General features: G+C 39.7%; 1 protein-coding gene across 2 annotated transcripts; it reads right to left on the minus strand.

Moving 5' to 3' along the window:
• Positions 1-2367: 2367 nt before the first annotated feature.
• LOC138041468 (galanin receptor type 1-like) lies at positions 2368-13328 on the minus strand. Of its 2 annotated transcripts, XM_068887222.1 has the most exons (4): positions 13026-13328; positions 9692-9845; positions 7007-7239; positions 2368-6219 (listed from the first exon to the last, which is right to left on the minus strand). In XM_068887222.1, exons 3-4 carry the CDS (start codon positions 7112-7114, stop codon positions 5326-5328), a joined length of 1002 nt encoding a protein of 333 aa, XP_068743323.1. In that variant the 5' UTR covers positions 7115-7239; positions 9692-9845; positions 13026-13328; the 3' UTR covers positions 2368-5325. The 2 variants fall into 2 exon arrangements, with proteins under 2 accessions (XP_068743323.1, XP_068743322.1); XM_068887221.1 differs by lacking the exon at positions 9692-9845.
• Between the last annotated feature and the right edge of the window lie 1298 nt (positions 13329-14626).

The raw sequence follows: 14626 nt of genomic DNA on the forward strand, positions 1-14626 counted from the left end.
TATATATAAGTTTTTTTTCAATTATAAAGCGCTTAAAGCCTTTTTTATTGTATAGGCGCTATATAAATTAAACTTATTATCTGCACTTGTATACATTTTTTTCACTTATTAACTTTGTTAAACCTCGGAAGGCTCTGTTTTTGCATTTTCAGTTTACGAAATATGGAACTATGTTAATGAGTAAAAACAAGAATGTGAGAGAAATGGAATTTAACCCTTAAAGTCCCGAGGGGGCCCCCATCGACGAGTAAAATTGTCTGGCGTTAGAGTAAAACCTACAAGTGGCACTATTGGGGCTATTGATAGACCACTAATCACTGATCAAGGAACATATGTAAGAAAGCGAAAACCGTCCAAATGGAGAGATGAACGTGGTCATTTTGGCACTGTCTGGATGAAGAGGAATTTTCCAAAAGTACTGGGCAATATCGGAGCAATATCTTCTAAAGTAGGCAACACAAATCCTGCCCGCTTTACAGCACTATTTAGCTGTCTCAGATCGACACAAATCCTGAGCTTCCCCTTACTTTTCTGTACTGGTACCATGGGTGCACGCCATTCTGTTGGTTTTGTTTCTTGTTACTCTTTCAATGATACCAGCTTCTTCCATGCGTTTCAGCTCTTTTTCTGCTCTAGGCATTAGAGGGAAGGCAATTCCTCTTGCAGTGTTTATACAATAAGATTTAACATTTTCTTCCCACTGGATCTTTACTGTCTCTCACTTTAACAGACCTATGTCTCCAAACAACTCTCTATCCACTTCATCTAATCTCGCAACAAAACCCATTTCGCAGGCTGCTTCTCACCCAAGCAAATTACTTGCATGTTCCCCACTGATAACAAATTAAAGATGTCAACTTCATTCTTCTTATCACAATGCATCAATGTTGTTGTCAACTGTCCAGCACACTGTAATTTACGCTCTGGACAGAAAAGGGCTATCTTAGATAGATACAACTTGGGCTGGTTTGGTAAACTGTCAAATTTTTACTTCGATATAGCGGTAATATCAGCGACTTATCAGTTTTGAACGCTACTGGCCTACCGCTGACCTCGAGCTGCATTTTCCATTTATTATCCTGCTCTGGATCACCTGATAATGCACCTAACAACCAGTGATCGCCACTGCTATCTCTTGCAGCACCTCAACAACCTCTTTTCAGTTCTCTCACCGACTTAGACCAGCCTACTGCAGCAATATGATCAACCTTTTGGTATTTCAAACACTTTTGATACTTTGCTAGACAGTGTTCTAATTCTGGTTTTGGGTAGACGATTTTGTGTACTGTTTAAATCCTCCTTCTGTTCTTTTCCCTTCTTCCAACGTGTATGTACTGGCGTCTTGTTACTTTGCACCTCCTGCAGATCCTTCGATGCCAGAGAACTCTGATCAGAGACCTGAGCCTTGACCATTTCTAACTGGCGAGCTATTTGAATGGTTTCCAACGTTAAATACGACTTCAGGTGCAACTTCTGAGACACTTTTTGCCCAAAATTTCGATAACAATCCTGTCCCGTATCTGCTGATCACGACTAGTCTCGAAATCGCAGTGTTCGGCTAACTCGAAAAGGCTTCGTACGAACGATTCGACCGCCTCACCTCGGTCTTCTTATTTGATTTCTTTGGTGAAATCCTGCTCGCTAATGAATTATGTTCATCGAACTTTGCCAAAATCACGTCGAATTTCTTATTATCTCCCTCTCCCAAAGTAAAAGACTTGTACGCGTGTTCGGCTTCTTTTGCCACCGTGTAAATGAGATTATTGACTTGCACAACGCCTTCCTCTTAGTGAAGTTTCGTTGTAAGTTGAAATCGCAAAAGATTATGTTTCCAGTCAAGCCAGTCGAGCGGTTTAGAAAAATTGAACCTCTCTGGAGGGCTTAGCTTCAACATTTTTCTTGTTTTATCCTCTGTTTACGGCTTCCGCCATGTCTTAAAATTAAACAAGTTAAAGGAACAATCATCAAACGGCCATTTCAAAAAAGCAAATGGCAAGAGTCCTAATGCATCGCGCATGCTCGAAGTATCCTAGCAATAAGCAGCCATTTAAAGTGACCCTATGATAAAAAAATCACTTCTTTTTTTCTTCAGATTTTGAAATGTGTTTGCTTAACACCTGACTGGCAAAATTTTGAGCTTTGGTTTTTATCCAATGGCCATTTACTTTGAGTGTAAGTTTTGGATTTCATCATTTTCTCCTCGGCCCACCTCTCTCAAGATCTTAAAGTTAGTAATGGCGGTCCATTAAATAGGAAAATTCCAGTTAAAATAAACAGGTGTCTTTGGTCGCTTAGTGTTTAGTTCACATAGTTTTGAAATCCAAAGAAAAATAAGAATTGATTTTTTTGGTCACAGGCGCACTTTAAGTTAGCGTAGAACTGGGGCAATGTGCTTGATTTCTCCTGTGCAGATTGCAATTTCTTAATATTAATGACTGAAGCGGTGGACATGACAGTAGCACAAGATACAGCACAACCGGAAAATATTCCAGCGAATCGTATCAACAAGGAAGTGTCAAGAACATTTACGTCTCATTGTTTCTTTGCTTTCAGCTGCCAGTTTGTTGATCAACGTGACCGCCCCTTATGTTTTCAAGGTCACCAAAAATAAATGACCATTCCCTTGAACGATCTATCACAGAAAGATCTAATCTTGGATCACATTTTTATCGGCCATGAATGTGTGTCCTGCTTACTGTTTCGGCAGGCACGTGTTCAGAATTGCGTCCTTGTGACTAAGGGCCTGTTTATATGGTCTCGGTTACCGAGACAGCCCTCCTCCCGAAACAACTTTACCGAGCGTCTATATGAGAATTGCTTGACCGAGACAAAGTTGACTCTCCTTAATTATCCATAGATTTTAAGACGCATCTTCAAAAAAGGCGTATCATCATTTGCCTTTCTTCCTTTCTAGTTCGCTTTTATTAAGTATAGTTTCACATTCAGCAAATGGACTGACAATCTTAACGCAGCAGTAACACGTAGTTTAAATAAAAGGCTGTATATGAATCGAGAGTTTCCGTTTACGGCGGTGAGAATTTTGACGGGAAAAAAACTTTTCTTTCGAAAGTAAACGCTAAAAACATGTATAAGCTCTCAAATTGTTGCTTCTTTGATTTTTATTTTATGCGTCCACATTTAAGATTTTGCTGTCTCGTCTCGGGTGGTCGAGGCAAACTGTTTACATGCGAAAACGTTGTCTCACCTGCCAGGGTTACCCTACCTGCCGAGGCGAGACAACTCGCCTCCCTGAGTGGTCTTGTCCACCCGAGTTGTCTCGCCCACCTCATGTAAACGGTTGATATAATTTTTTAAACAAATGAGTGGAAAAATATCTCGCCAGGGGTAACTCGGGGGGAGGGTTGTCTCGGGTACCCGAGACCATATAAACAGGCCCTAACAATTTTTTATTCCGCCATTGGCTTAATTGTTCTTTCAATGGGACTCGCCTTCCCTGGTAGCAGAGGTCTCTTTTTGCATTCGCTGGTCTGATAAGTACGGGAAAAAAGACCTTTGCCATCAGTCGAAAATCACTTTGATCCAACCGCCGTCCACAACCTTGGACGGCACTCTTCAAACTGCACGCCTCATGACACGTTTGCTGACTGTGACGTAAGCCGGCTGTGTCCCACGCATTCAAGTTCCTTTACAGTAATTCCGCGGTTGTTAAGTGAGCCCACACAACATGTGGTATCACGTGAGGATTCGGTCGCTAAGTAAAGGCCGTGCATACTCGACCTATGCCATGGCCGCGCCGGGATCTCTTTTCCCGTACTCGTTAGCCTAGCGACAGTAAAAAGAAAAGAGACCTGTGATAGCAGGGAAGGGCTCGTCCAACCTGGAAATAGATTAGATTTTATCACTCGCGTCTGATGCACATGTAAAAAATTTGAACGAAATCATGACAGTCATCATATCTTGCCGCTCCATCTCTCGAGCCAACGGCGTGCGGTGTCGTTGATTACCCTAAGGTCATCGTCAGTGCAGGATGGTTCCCATGGACAAGATGTCATAATGTGCTCCATGGTCTGTGTCTCAGCCCCATATGGGCATTCTGCATTTGCAGCATAACACCACTCGGGCATGTTATCGCCAGTTTTACCCACTTTTGCCATTGCCCTATTGAGAATAACCCACTCAATACGCGGCAAGTACATACATACATACATACATACATACATACATACATACATACATACATACATACATACATACATACATACATACATACATACATACATACATACATACATACATACATACATAATTTATTTGATAAAGCAGGTTATAAGTAAAATAGGCAAGACAAAAGTCCTGATGTGGACCTGCACTATCTTAACAGTACGTAAATTAATTAACTATATAAAAATAAAAAATAATAATTAAATAGATAAATAGATATAAATGACAATAAGTTATGACTAATTTTAAAGAATGGAGAAGAATATTAATGACAAAAATTATGCTTAACTAATGTTAAAAATACTTAAAATCTGAGGATTTGTTGATAATACTGCAGGAAGCTTTAGTAAAACTAATAGATTTCAGAATATTCTTATTATCCTTAAGTTTCCTCTTGAAAATAGCTAAGTTAGAACAGTTCTTGATGTCATCAGGAAGGAGGTTCCAAGCCAAAGCGGCTCTGTGCTGAAAGGAAGATCTGCCCACTTCTGTTCTTGGTCTAAGAATCTCAACACTTAGAGATTTTCTAAAATTATAAGTAGTCACGGGTTTAACTATTAAATCATTAAGAGGTTCAACGCAGTTTCCATAATAGATATTATATATATGTGATAACTAAAAGTCTCTTGATGTAAAATAAATTAAGAGAGTTCCAATATGGAGCGTTCATGATATCGTCATTTGGAATGTTACAAGGTAAATTGTGAATAATTCTGGTTGCTCTTAAATGAGTCCGAGCCCGTTGGAAGGCTTTCACTGGGTTCTGGCAGTGCTCCGTTAGCAGAATGCGGGTCTGCTTCTTTCCATTTCTGTAGTCTATACGAAGGTGGTGGAGTCCCAGTGAGGTCGTCGACTGTGGCAAAGCTCCGACTGCATTGGAGGCGTCTAGGTCCTTCCTGATGATCGTCAAGGGGGTGCCTTGGGTCGCTTAGTTGTTTGCTGCGCTCCACTCTCGCAATTGTCTCCCGACGAACTTCAGGTGGAGATATACCGCTTAGTCTGTATAGAGCAGGTAGAGGGGTGCTTTTCAGCGTACCGGTGAACTTGACCTTGAACAAGGGCTTTCCACCCACTGTTTCCAAAACGGCTTCGTAATCTCGTTTCTCTTCGAGCACCAACTTTTTCGCCCTGAATACTTTAAAATCATAGTCTTGTATCGATAAATTCGTGAGATTGTTTACAAGATTCATTAAATGCAAATTCAGCACAACAGTTATCGGACAGGTTGTTTTTTAAGTAATCGTCACTGCTTTGATCGAAACCCAACTCAATGATTTTACTCGGTACTTCGTAGTCACCAGTTGTCCTTGAAGTATAGGTACTTCCTTGAACGCTCAGCCATTGTCTTATTGTTCTTCCTCCCATTAACTCGACGAATCTTCTTTTTGCAGCTTTAAATGTCTTTCCTCCAACACTAAAATAGTAAACAAACGGATTGCACATTGAGTTTGCCAATCCAAAGCCATAAGTGGTGAGTCGAATAGCATCCATAGGGTTTGGGGGTTCTTTGAGATATCGTTCTAAGATTCCATGATAGACAGCAAACGGCAGCCAACAAGCAAAAAAGCAAAAGACAACACTCAACAATACTCGCAGAACCCTCTTTCGCGATCTTTCTAAGATCTTTGCATTTGCAATAGCAATGTCTCTAGGAGTTCTGGAAGATGAAAATCTCCGATCTCTTGTCCATACCACTCTTACAACACAAATGTACGATGTGACCATTGCCACCAAGGGAATAAGAAAACCAAACAAGAATGAAGCAAAAAGGACAATCTTTCCTTGAAGAGTACTTCCCTGCGTTGTACTGCAATAATACACCGTTGTACTGTTGTTAAACTTGATAGGAGAAACATCGGCCGTGTGAAAGACAGGGAGGTTTTGACTTGTGCCGTACACCCAGGCAAAGAGAGTTAACCAAGATGGTTTGAAGTACCAAGACCTTTGACTGCGAGAAAATTCTTGCTTGACAAATGTCATGTAACGGTCGATACTTATGGCTGTCAATAGGCTGATTGAAAGTACAGGTCCAAGGTTCTATACGACAAAAAAATACAGATAAATTTATTGTATGTAATCTATGAGGAAGGACCCACAAAGACAGAGCTTCACAAGCACACGTTAATACACTACATCAGGAACCCATGAGTAGGAGCGAGGAACTCCCATACTACGCCTTTGTCACGGCATTTTACTGACCAATATATTTTTGGACTACTTTTGCCGCAAAACAACAAAGGCAGTTCCGGTTCAGTGACGCTATGACGTTAAGTTAGTTTCCTGTTATTGGTCACCGGTCCCATTAGCGGGAAATTCAATCCAAAAGTAAATCGGTCTATGAAAACGTCGTGACAGGAATATGCTCGCTCCTAATAATGGGCTCCTAACGACATGCGAGACAGATTCTTTTCGATGGTGTCTCAGGATTTTAATGTCCCTGGGAACAACCGCAGATGAACGGTTGTAAGACGGCTCCTAGCGTTAATCGTCGTTCTGCCTTACTTAAGAAGACAAGAAACTCTGGCAGATTGCAAACGTGGTACATTCTCCGCCGTTGGGATTTCGAGGATACCTTAGTCCAAATGGGTTTCAAAACCAAGTGACCTCCTGCATAAGAGAGCTCGCCCTGCTAACTATTTAAGGATGCTCACAACAGCTTCAACACTTTCAATAAACTGTACTATTTGGAAGGATTGAATCTATCCATCTGTTATTTCACGTAACGGCAATGTGGTGCCACATTAAGGAGCAATAATTTCTTTACAGGATGTACTCATTGATAACACGCAATAATTCACTATGGCATCAAAGCAGCCATGCATACCTGCATAAATCTCGATAACTTACACAGGCCATGGTCGGTTGAACGATACTCTCGGGGGTAGTGAAAGTTAATATAGATGGTCAGCGGTACGCATAGCAGGCACACCATCAAATCAGATATGGCCAAGTGAAGAAGAAACAGCTGAACAGAGGATTTCTGACCTCGACGGCGTAAAGCTGTGATAAAAGCAACCACGATCCCATTACCAATAATTCCAATGACAAAGATCAATCCTACAAAGGAAAGAAATCGTACGTGATGACGCCGGTAATTGTTAGGTTCGCAAGTACGCTGGGGGAAAATGCTTGAAGCCATCTAGATATTTGTGTGTAGGGTGAATCTACGGAATCTGATGTAATCTTCGGGAAGGTTAATCCTATTGGAGTTATAATCTTAGGAAAATGGAGTCTATGAAGCCTGAATAAAATACAGTGCGGTGAATATTCATGTACAGAAATAGTTAGTTAGTTAGAAAACGTAAGCAAGATCAACACTTGACAAAGGTTTGTTTTTCAAAAAAATGGACCAGGCCTTTGAATAAAAGCGAGGCTGTAGTTGACCTTGATTTGATGCAAACCTCATTGCATGTTGTTGCAATGCTAACGAGTTTCTATTTACATATAAGAAAAGCAGTGAGGTTTGTATCAAAACTAGGTCAACTCCAGCCTCGCTTTTATTCAAAGGCCTGGTAACTGAGCACAGAAATGTAAAATGGTCTATACTACTCGTAGCGAAGACAACTCGGACTGAGTGCGGTTCGATCGTAAGTAACCTGCGATCAGGCTCTATTTTAGTTCCGCGCGGTACATAATGTGGAGTTGCCGCAACGAAAACATTTTAGCGAGCAAAGAAATAAGAGAACATATGCGCGAAGCTAAAATGGGCATGATCGCAGGTTAGATCGTAAGGAACGAATCAGACCATTCAATCAGGTTTATACCACAAATACTTTAATACTGTACTATGTAAAATACTTAAAAGTCATATGGAGGCGGTAAGTGGTTATATTAGGGCGTTGGGTTAGCATGCGGTTGCCCAGGGTTCAAATCCCGTGCTAACCTCTGGTTTGGATTTGTTTCATGTTGTCCTGAATTCAACTCTATCAATGGTTTTTAAAATAATTTTATTTAATACTGAGGGAAGGAATGAGCTTCCCAGATTTTAGATGCAGCAAAACTATTACTTATACTTGGTATAAATGGTGAAAATATAAGTAACAAATCTGGTAGTATAGCTATAGATCTCAGTGTTCCAGAGATGATCGCCGTGATGTTTGTGGGGTAAATTTTATTTTTCTGTATTAAGAGGAGTACTTTAAATTTGTAATACAGCGGCGTAGCTAGGATTTTTCAAAGGGGGGTGGGGGTCACAGTCTCTCACACCTAGGGTAGTTACCGGTTTGTCATGTTGACATCCACAGCTTTTAGTATGAGCAGTGGATACGGAGGGAGGGACAAGCCTGCATAGATGAAGCAAGTTTCAGGTGACATAAATTGCTCTGTTTCAGTCTGAAAGATATGGTTTGTATTATGTTGTTGACTGTCTCGGGTACCCCAGGGTGCCCCTGGCTTACCCCCCTGTAATATTTTCATATTCGACAAAAAGCTGTTAACATAGCGTCAATTTTCATTTCAAATGTCTTCAGAAGGCATGGGGGTATCTCGTCTAGGCCAGATGCATTACGTGTCTTTGAGGAGAGTAACCGCTTAATAACTGGAACTCAACAGTGACAGTAAGATACCGATACTTGGTTTCTGATCTGGACCAACAACGGAGGTATCAGTTAGGTCGCTTGAAAAGTGTTGGCTCAGAAGTTCCGACTTTCGACTTCACTATGACTGCAAGAATCCATCATGTTAACTATTTCAGTCCTCGCAGTTTTGCTATAGACAATTGTTCTTGTTAAACAGCTTAAATTACACGAATCTTCTGTAGATCCGAATTAATGATATAAGACATAAAATAATCAACATCATAATCATCATCATCATGATTATTGTTATTACTACTACTATTATTACTATTATTACTATTATTATTATTATTATCATTATTATTATTATTATTACTACTATTAGTAGTAGTAGTAGTAGTAGTAGTAGTAGTAGTAGTAGTAGTAGTAGTATAGTAGAGTAATATATGCAGGAATTCAACTTAGCAAGGCAGCATCAATCATTTATTGTTTATGGATGATGTGAAGCGTAATTATATCAGTGATGTGAGAGAAAGGTTGATGCTCTTGCCCAGACAATTAGAGGCCACTGGTAGAGATGTTGGAATAGACATCGAAAAAATATGAGAATAGTACGGGGAGTTGTAGTTAAAACAGATCAAAGGGTTCGAGCTACTCCTTGAAGTCCTTGAAAAGCCCTTGAATTTAATTTTCGACTTCAAGGGCGCTTGAAAAGCCGCTCTTGAAAAAAAAGGATTTGCTGGGAAACTGCTTGAAAACTCCTTGAATTTTTGCTTGGGTGAAAATTGTTGAGATTGCACCATGCTAAGTTACTTGAATGCTCCTGAAATTTTATATACAAAATCCAGCACGAACTCTGGATCAGCGCACGAAACGTGGCTCAAACGCGTTTCAGCAAGTTTTAGGGAATGATGTACAATAGTCGAAGGATTAACCCTACAACACAGTTTCACGTAACGGCAATGTAACTTGATGGTACCAAATGTACTTACTTCACTAATGTGACGTAATAGGTTACCATGGCAAAAGACGACCCATCTAAAAATGCCCCATATTTCGTCTTTAAACGCTTGTATCCCAAACACGAACTCTGTGACCTCCATTTCTCATTGCCAGAAAGTGATTCGCAGGTTAATATCAAAGTTTCTGCAAAATTTTTAAAACGTTTCTTGAGCTACCAATTCTCCAACTGAAGGTGTCTATGAATCAACAACTACTGACTCAAAAATAGTGAAACTTCAACGCATTTTTATTTTAGCTTATAACTAAATTGAATGGTCTTATCATTACCTGGGCAAGGAAAACATTTGATCCTTGGTGGTTTTCTTTGCAGATTCTTCTACACGGCGACCTACTACTCTTATTATTCAAATCATATGACTTTCGTTATGTCTGACTTCGCCTTAAGGTCTAATTTAAAATCCTGACCACCAAGGTATTAAAAAAAAAACTGGAAAGAAATTTGTTTGTTTTTCACTCTTATCTCTAGCTAACAATCATTCGCCGAAGGCGCAGTGATTATCGGTGAATATTCACCGATAATCGCTGAGCCTGAGGCGAATAATTGTTTTGGTATAAATACACAGGTGATTATTTCAAAAAAGAGAAAAAAAAAACATTTCGAGGCGAAATAATCTTCACTTACAGTGTCAAAACGACTACTAGCAGCCATTTTGTCCGTCGAGGTGATTATCGGCTGATAATCCGAGATAGCGAGCCAATGAGAGCGCGCGATATTGTATAATCACCTGTGTATTTATACTAATGTAAATTATTAAATTCTCAACCTCGGATAATGCATTTCGCGTGCTCTGATTGGTTCACTCAATCTCGGTTATCAGCTCATATACGTTGGTTTGACCTTATATGGTAAATGATTGCGTTAAGCGATGCTAAACTTAAAATGTTTTCGCCGGAATGCGAAATTACTCTTTGAATAAAGCAAAAAAGGAGAAAAAAAACTTTTTTGCGTGGAAAGTTTGGATCAATTCCGACGTTTAGAAGTACGCGAAAAGGCAAGGAATGTTTTTGTGATGAGCCTGCGTCTGTCTGACAACAAGGTATTACACAACATCGCATCAGTTCTCATCAAGTTTTTTTCGATTTCGCTCGGATTTGCTCGCTTTTTCCGCTCGTATTTCGTTCTTCCAAATTTTTGAAGTTGAAGGAATTTAATAAAACAATTATTCCATTCGTGCTTGTTGGATATGAGACTGGTTATAGCCAACTCGGCGCTACGCGCCTCGTTGGCTATTTACCATCTCATATCCAACGCGCGCTTATGGAATAATTGTTAAATAATCAATCTATTTAAAACGCAAAATCGATTGTTAAGGTAGTCGTTTTTATATATAGACAGGATCATGAGGTATACCGGGCTGCCAGAATTGACTGATAGCTGTTAGGCCGGCAAGAAAGGAGATTTGACGTACATTTTGACAACAGAACTAGAAACCTAGAATTCGAAAAACAAATATGAAACCTATTACGAAGAACAAATAAACCTCTGTGGCTAAAAGCCATAGTGTGAATTTTTTTTTTTCTGAATTGTCGTTAGATAGACGAAAACGGACAAGAAGGCATAGCATAAACTTGCCCGCTTCGTGTCTCACAACCTTCCTTTTCAATAACACCATGAAATTTGATAACCATATTAAAAATGGTAATTGAGAAGAGGTTTGGCTCAATGTAGTTCTGCTGAATCTCATGTATACACATCGGTGTCCTTGATCAAAGAAAAAAAAAAGAAAAATATGTTTACGTTGAAACGCCCGTCCAAAACAATAGCTGATCCTTCCATTTAGGTAAATCATGTTCAAACGCTTCCACTAACAGAAAATCTTAAACAAATATGACACGAATAGAAGTAGAACACTTTGCACCCAAACATACAATCATATCATCATCACGAACGAAAGATGACATTATATGCTATGGTTAATGCTAGGAGAGCCGGCATATTACTAAGACGTTTGACAATTCAAATCTCATTAGTTATTCTTGTGATCTTATCATATCTTACGTTAACACGTCAATTTTAATATTGCTTGTCGTAATAAATATGAAAACCCAAATTTCACAACAGTCTTTTCGCTCTAAAAGAGAGTTCAATTGTACAAAAGAAAAGATAACATTTCGGGAAAAAATTAGCTCCTTACAGTGAAAGCATTATTCATTTAAGAATAATTTTGCCAGTTTTGCTTTCAAAAATTGACCGGCTGCCGTCTGATTAACCGTTCTATTTTATTACTAAGGCTGTAAAAATTAGCTCAAAACAAACTCCTTTTTCTTGACTTTCTGTTGTTTGGCTCCACAGAGATTTTAGTGAGAAAACGTCAGCTGGCTCGGGATACCATGGTGAAGTGGTAACTGTGGTGGCTACTACAAAATTTGGCTCGTATAGCTGTAGTTTTAAATGATCACTTGAAGACTTTGCAGACGGGTAGGAGGGGAATCGTCGGCTTCCACTGATACCTCCGCGGGATAGGAGATATCGACATTTTTCCAAAGAAGGCTGAAAAGGACGAAATTTAGGAGCAGATAATTCTCTGTAACGTGCGAGTTTCTAAAATACTAACTGAACGACAAATTCGCAAATAAGAAATTTGTAGCACAAGCGCAACTGAACATGTATAATGTTTCGTGCAAATCAATCCATTTTTCAGCTGGGAAGGAAGATCTTTGCAAATGGATTGTAAATAACGTTATGACAGATCTCAGTTGAAAGCACACAGGTTGTATTTTAGGCGATGTTTAATTTGGGTTGACGAAAATTCCACGCTGCTTGTGATCCCGTCTACATCTATATATCTAGATTGAATGACGGAAATAAGTGATGATTTTTTTTCTTTTTAGGTCATCATATGGTTGTCCATAGTGGTTGTCCACTAGATATGGCGAATACTGCACTACGCAAATCACCGCATACATGAAAGCTAGTGACAATGGACACGGCTACTGAGATCTACTGTCGTCAACTGTAGCCGTGTCCCTAAAAGGACAGTTCCTTGCGAAAGAAGACCCGTTATAAAGGTCTAGTTGCAAGGCATTATGAGAGAGAGGGTGATCCGTTCCGAACACTCATTAAGAAGATTTTCCTTTTTTTAGCGTTGAGTGACTTACAGAACATCGACTGCATAGACTTTGTGTCAGTGCCACAAACGTTTGAAACCACATGAAAACGTTTAAATGAAAATACGTTTAATTTTACATTGGTGGCGTTAGGAGTAGATCGTTAATGAAAATGGAATGCCTCTTCTCAGATGTGACACCGATGAATATTTTAAGTTAGTGCATTTGAAAGATGGTCAGTTGTATTCTGCTTACCGTATAATGCCATCGTTATGACAAATGCTTCACTTTGGAAGTTCCAAGGTTGAACATCTGTCAGATAATTCGCCATTTTGCACTTTTAGCTGGTAATTTAACTTAACCTGTTAAAGGTTCTTACTTGGTGTTATATAAAGTCGACACTCGAACGAATTAGCACAAAAAGACAGCGGAAACACATACGTACGAGTAGAATTCGAGTTGCTGTCAGTCTTCTCGACAAAAACTTGTCACCTTTGTTTACTTTCCCATGTAAAAGGAGTTTTGAGAACAAGAGATCCGTAGGTTCACAACGGAACATCTGCCTCGAACCCAAACTGTCGGATCCTCGAAGTGGGTTGAAAGCGATCCGAGAGGGTGGGACGAAATCGCCCTTCCACGTGACCCTTTACTCTAAGCTTTTTGTGAAATACCTAAGTAAGGTATAGACACGACTCTTGTAGTTGAAGGTTAAAATCGAGTATTGTTCTTTTCATTTCCTTTAACTAAACTATTCTGCACCATTGTTTATGCAATATTTAAATTCCATGGCGAAAAAAAAGTAAATCTCAGTCCTGCCGAAAAAGTGTGCCTTTCTAGCCGAAACACTCACCTTTTATCACTTACTTTTTTGGCAGCTTTGGACTTCTTGCGTTTCATTTTGAAGTTAAAACGATTAGATCTCTCCTGAAAGCAGCATCCCTTTGTCTTACAGTTTGTAGAACGTTTCTTACTCTTCGATGCATGATATCCGTCCTAAAGACCACCTGTTGACCCCGGCATTTTGAGATTTGTAGGAGGTCTTAGTTAATTTCTGGGGCTTGGTGGGGTCTTACCATCCTGTTAAAAAGCATTCATAAAAGTTGACTCTTTCTCTTCGAGTTAAGAGTTAAGAAAGGCTCTGCTAGCAGCTAGGGTGTTGTCTTTGAAAGCCGATCAAACGACTTTAATCGGGTCGCTAGCCTTCCGCGGCTCATTACTTTTAAATTATCTTTTTCCTGCATGTTCTTCTCGGTCTACTCTTCGCAAAGTTAGGGGTCTTTAGCTTACTCCCGAGTAAATGAAATACAGTGAAACCTCTATTAAGCGACCACCCTCAGGGTAACGGCTAGTGGTCGCTTAATGGCGGTTGGCCGCTTAACCATTTATAGAGTTTCGTCAGAAATTAGCATAATCTTAAGTAGAAACGTCACCTAAAACAAACACCTTCAGAAGCTTGTGACAACTTCCGCACAAGAGAAAGCCCTAATACCGAACAAAAATACAGTACTGTTAGAAAAAACAAATTCTCCCCAAAATGTTGAGATGAGGTACGCTCAATTTAACATGGACAATCTAAATTATGGCGTAAACTGAGTTGAATTTATACCCGGAAAACTGTAACTGAAACGTTGCATCACAGGTCCATAATTAATTTATAAAAAATTGGCAAGGAGGTCTGTCTCTGAAAAGCCAAACTAAGTGTATTAAACTCTTGGTGGCCGCTTAATAGAGGTGAAAACAATAAAAGAACTCTCATCGGAAAGGCCAAAAGGTGGCTGCAGGCGCCGCTTAAAATACAGTATGGTGTCCTTGGTCCGCGACTTTACCGAACAAGATGCCATATTTTATCGTTCGTA

The sequence above is a fragment of the Montipora capricornis genome, chromosome 3 (assembly GCF_036669925.1).
Source record: "Montipora capricornis isolate CH-2021 chromosome 3, ASM3666992v2, whole genome shotgun sequence".
Classification (NCBI taxonomy): Eukaryota; Metazoa; Cnidaria; class Anthozoa; order Scleractinia; family Acroporidae; genus Montipora; species Montipora capricornis.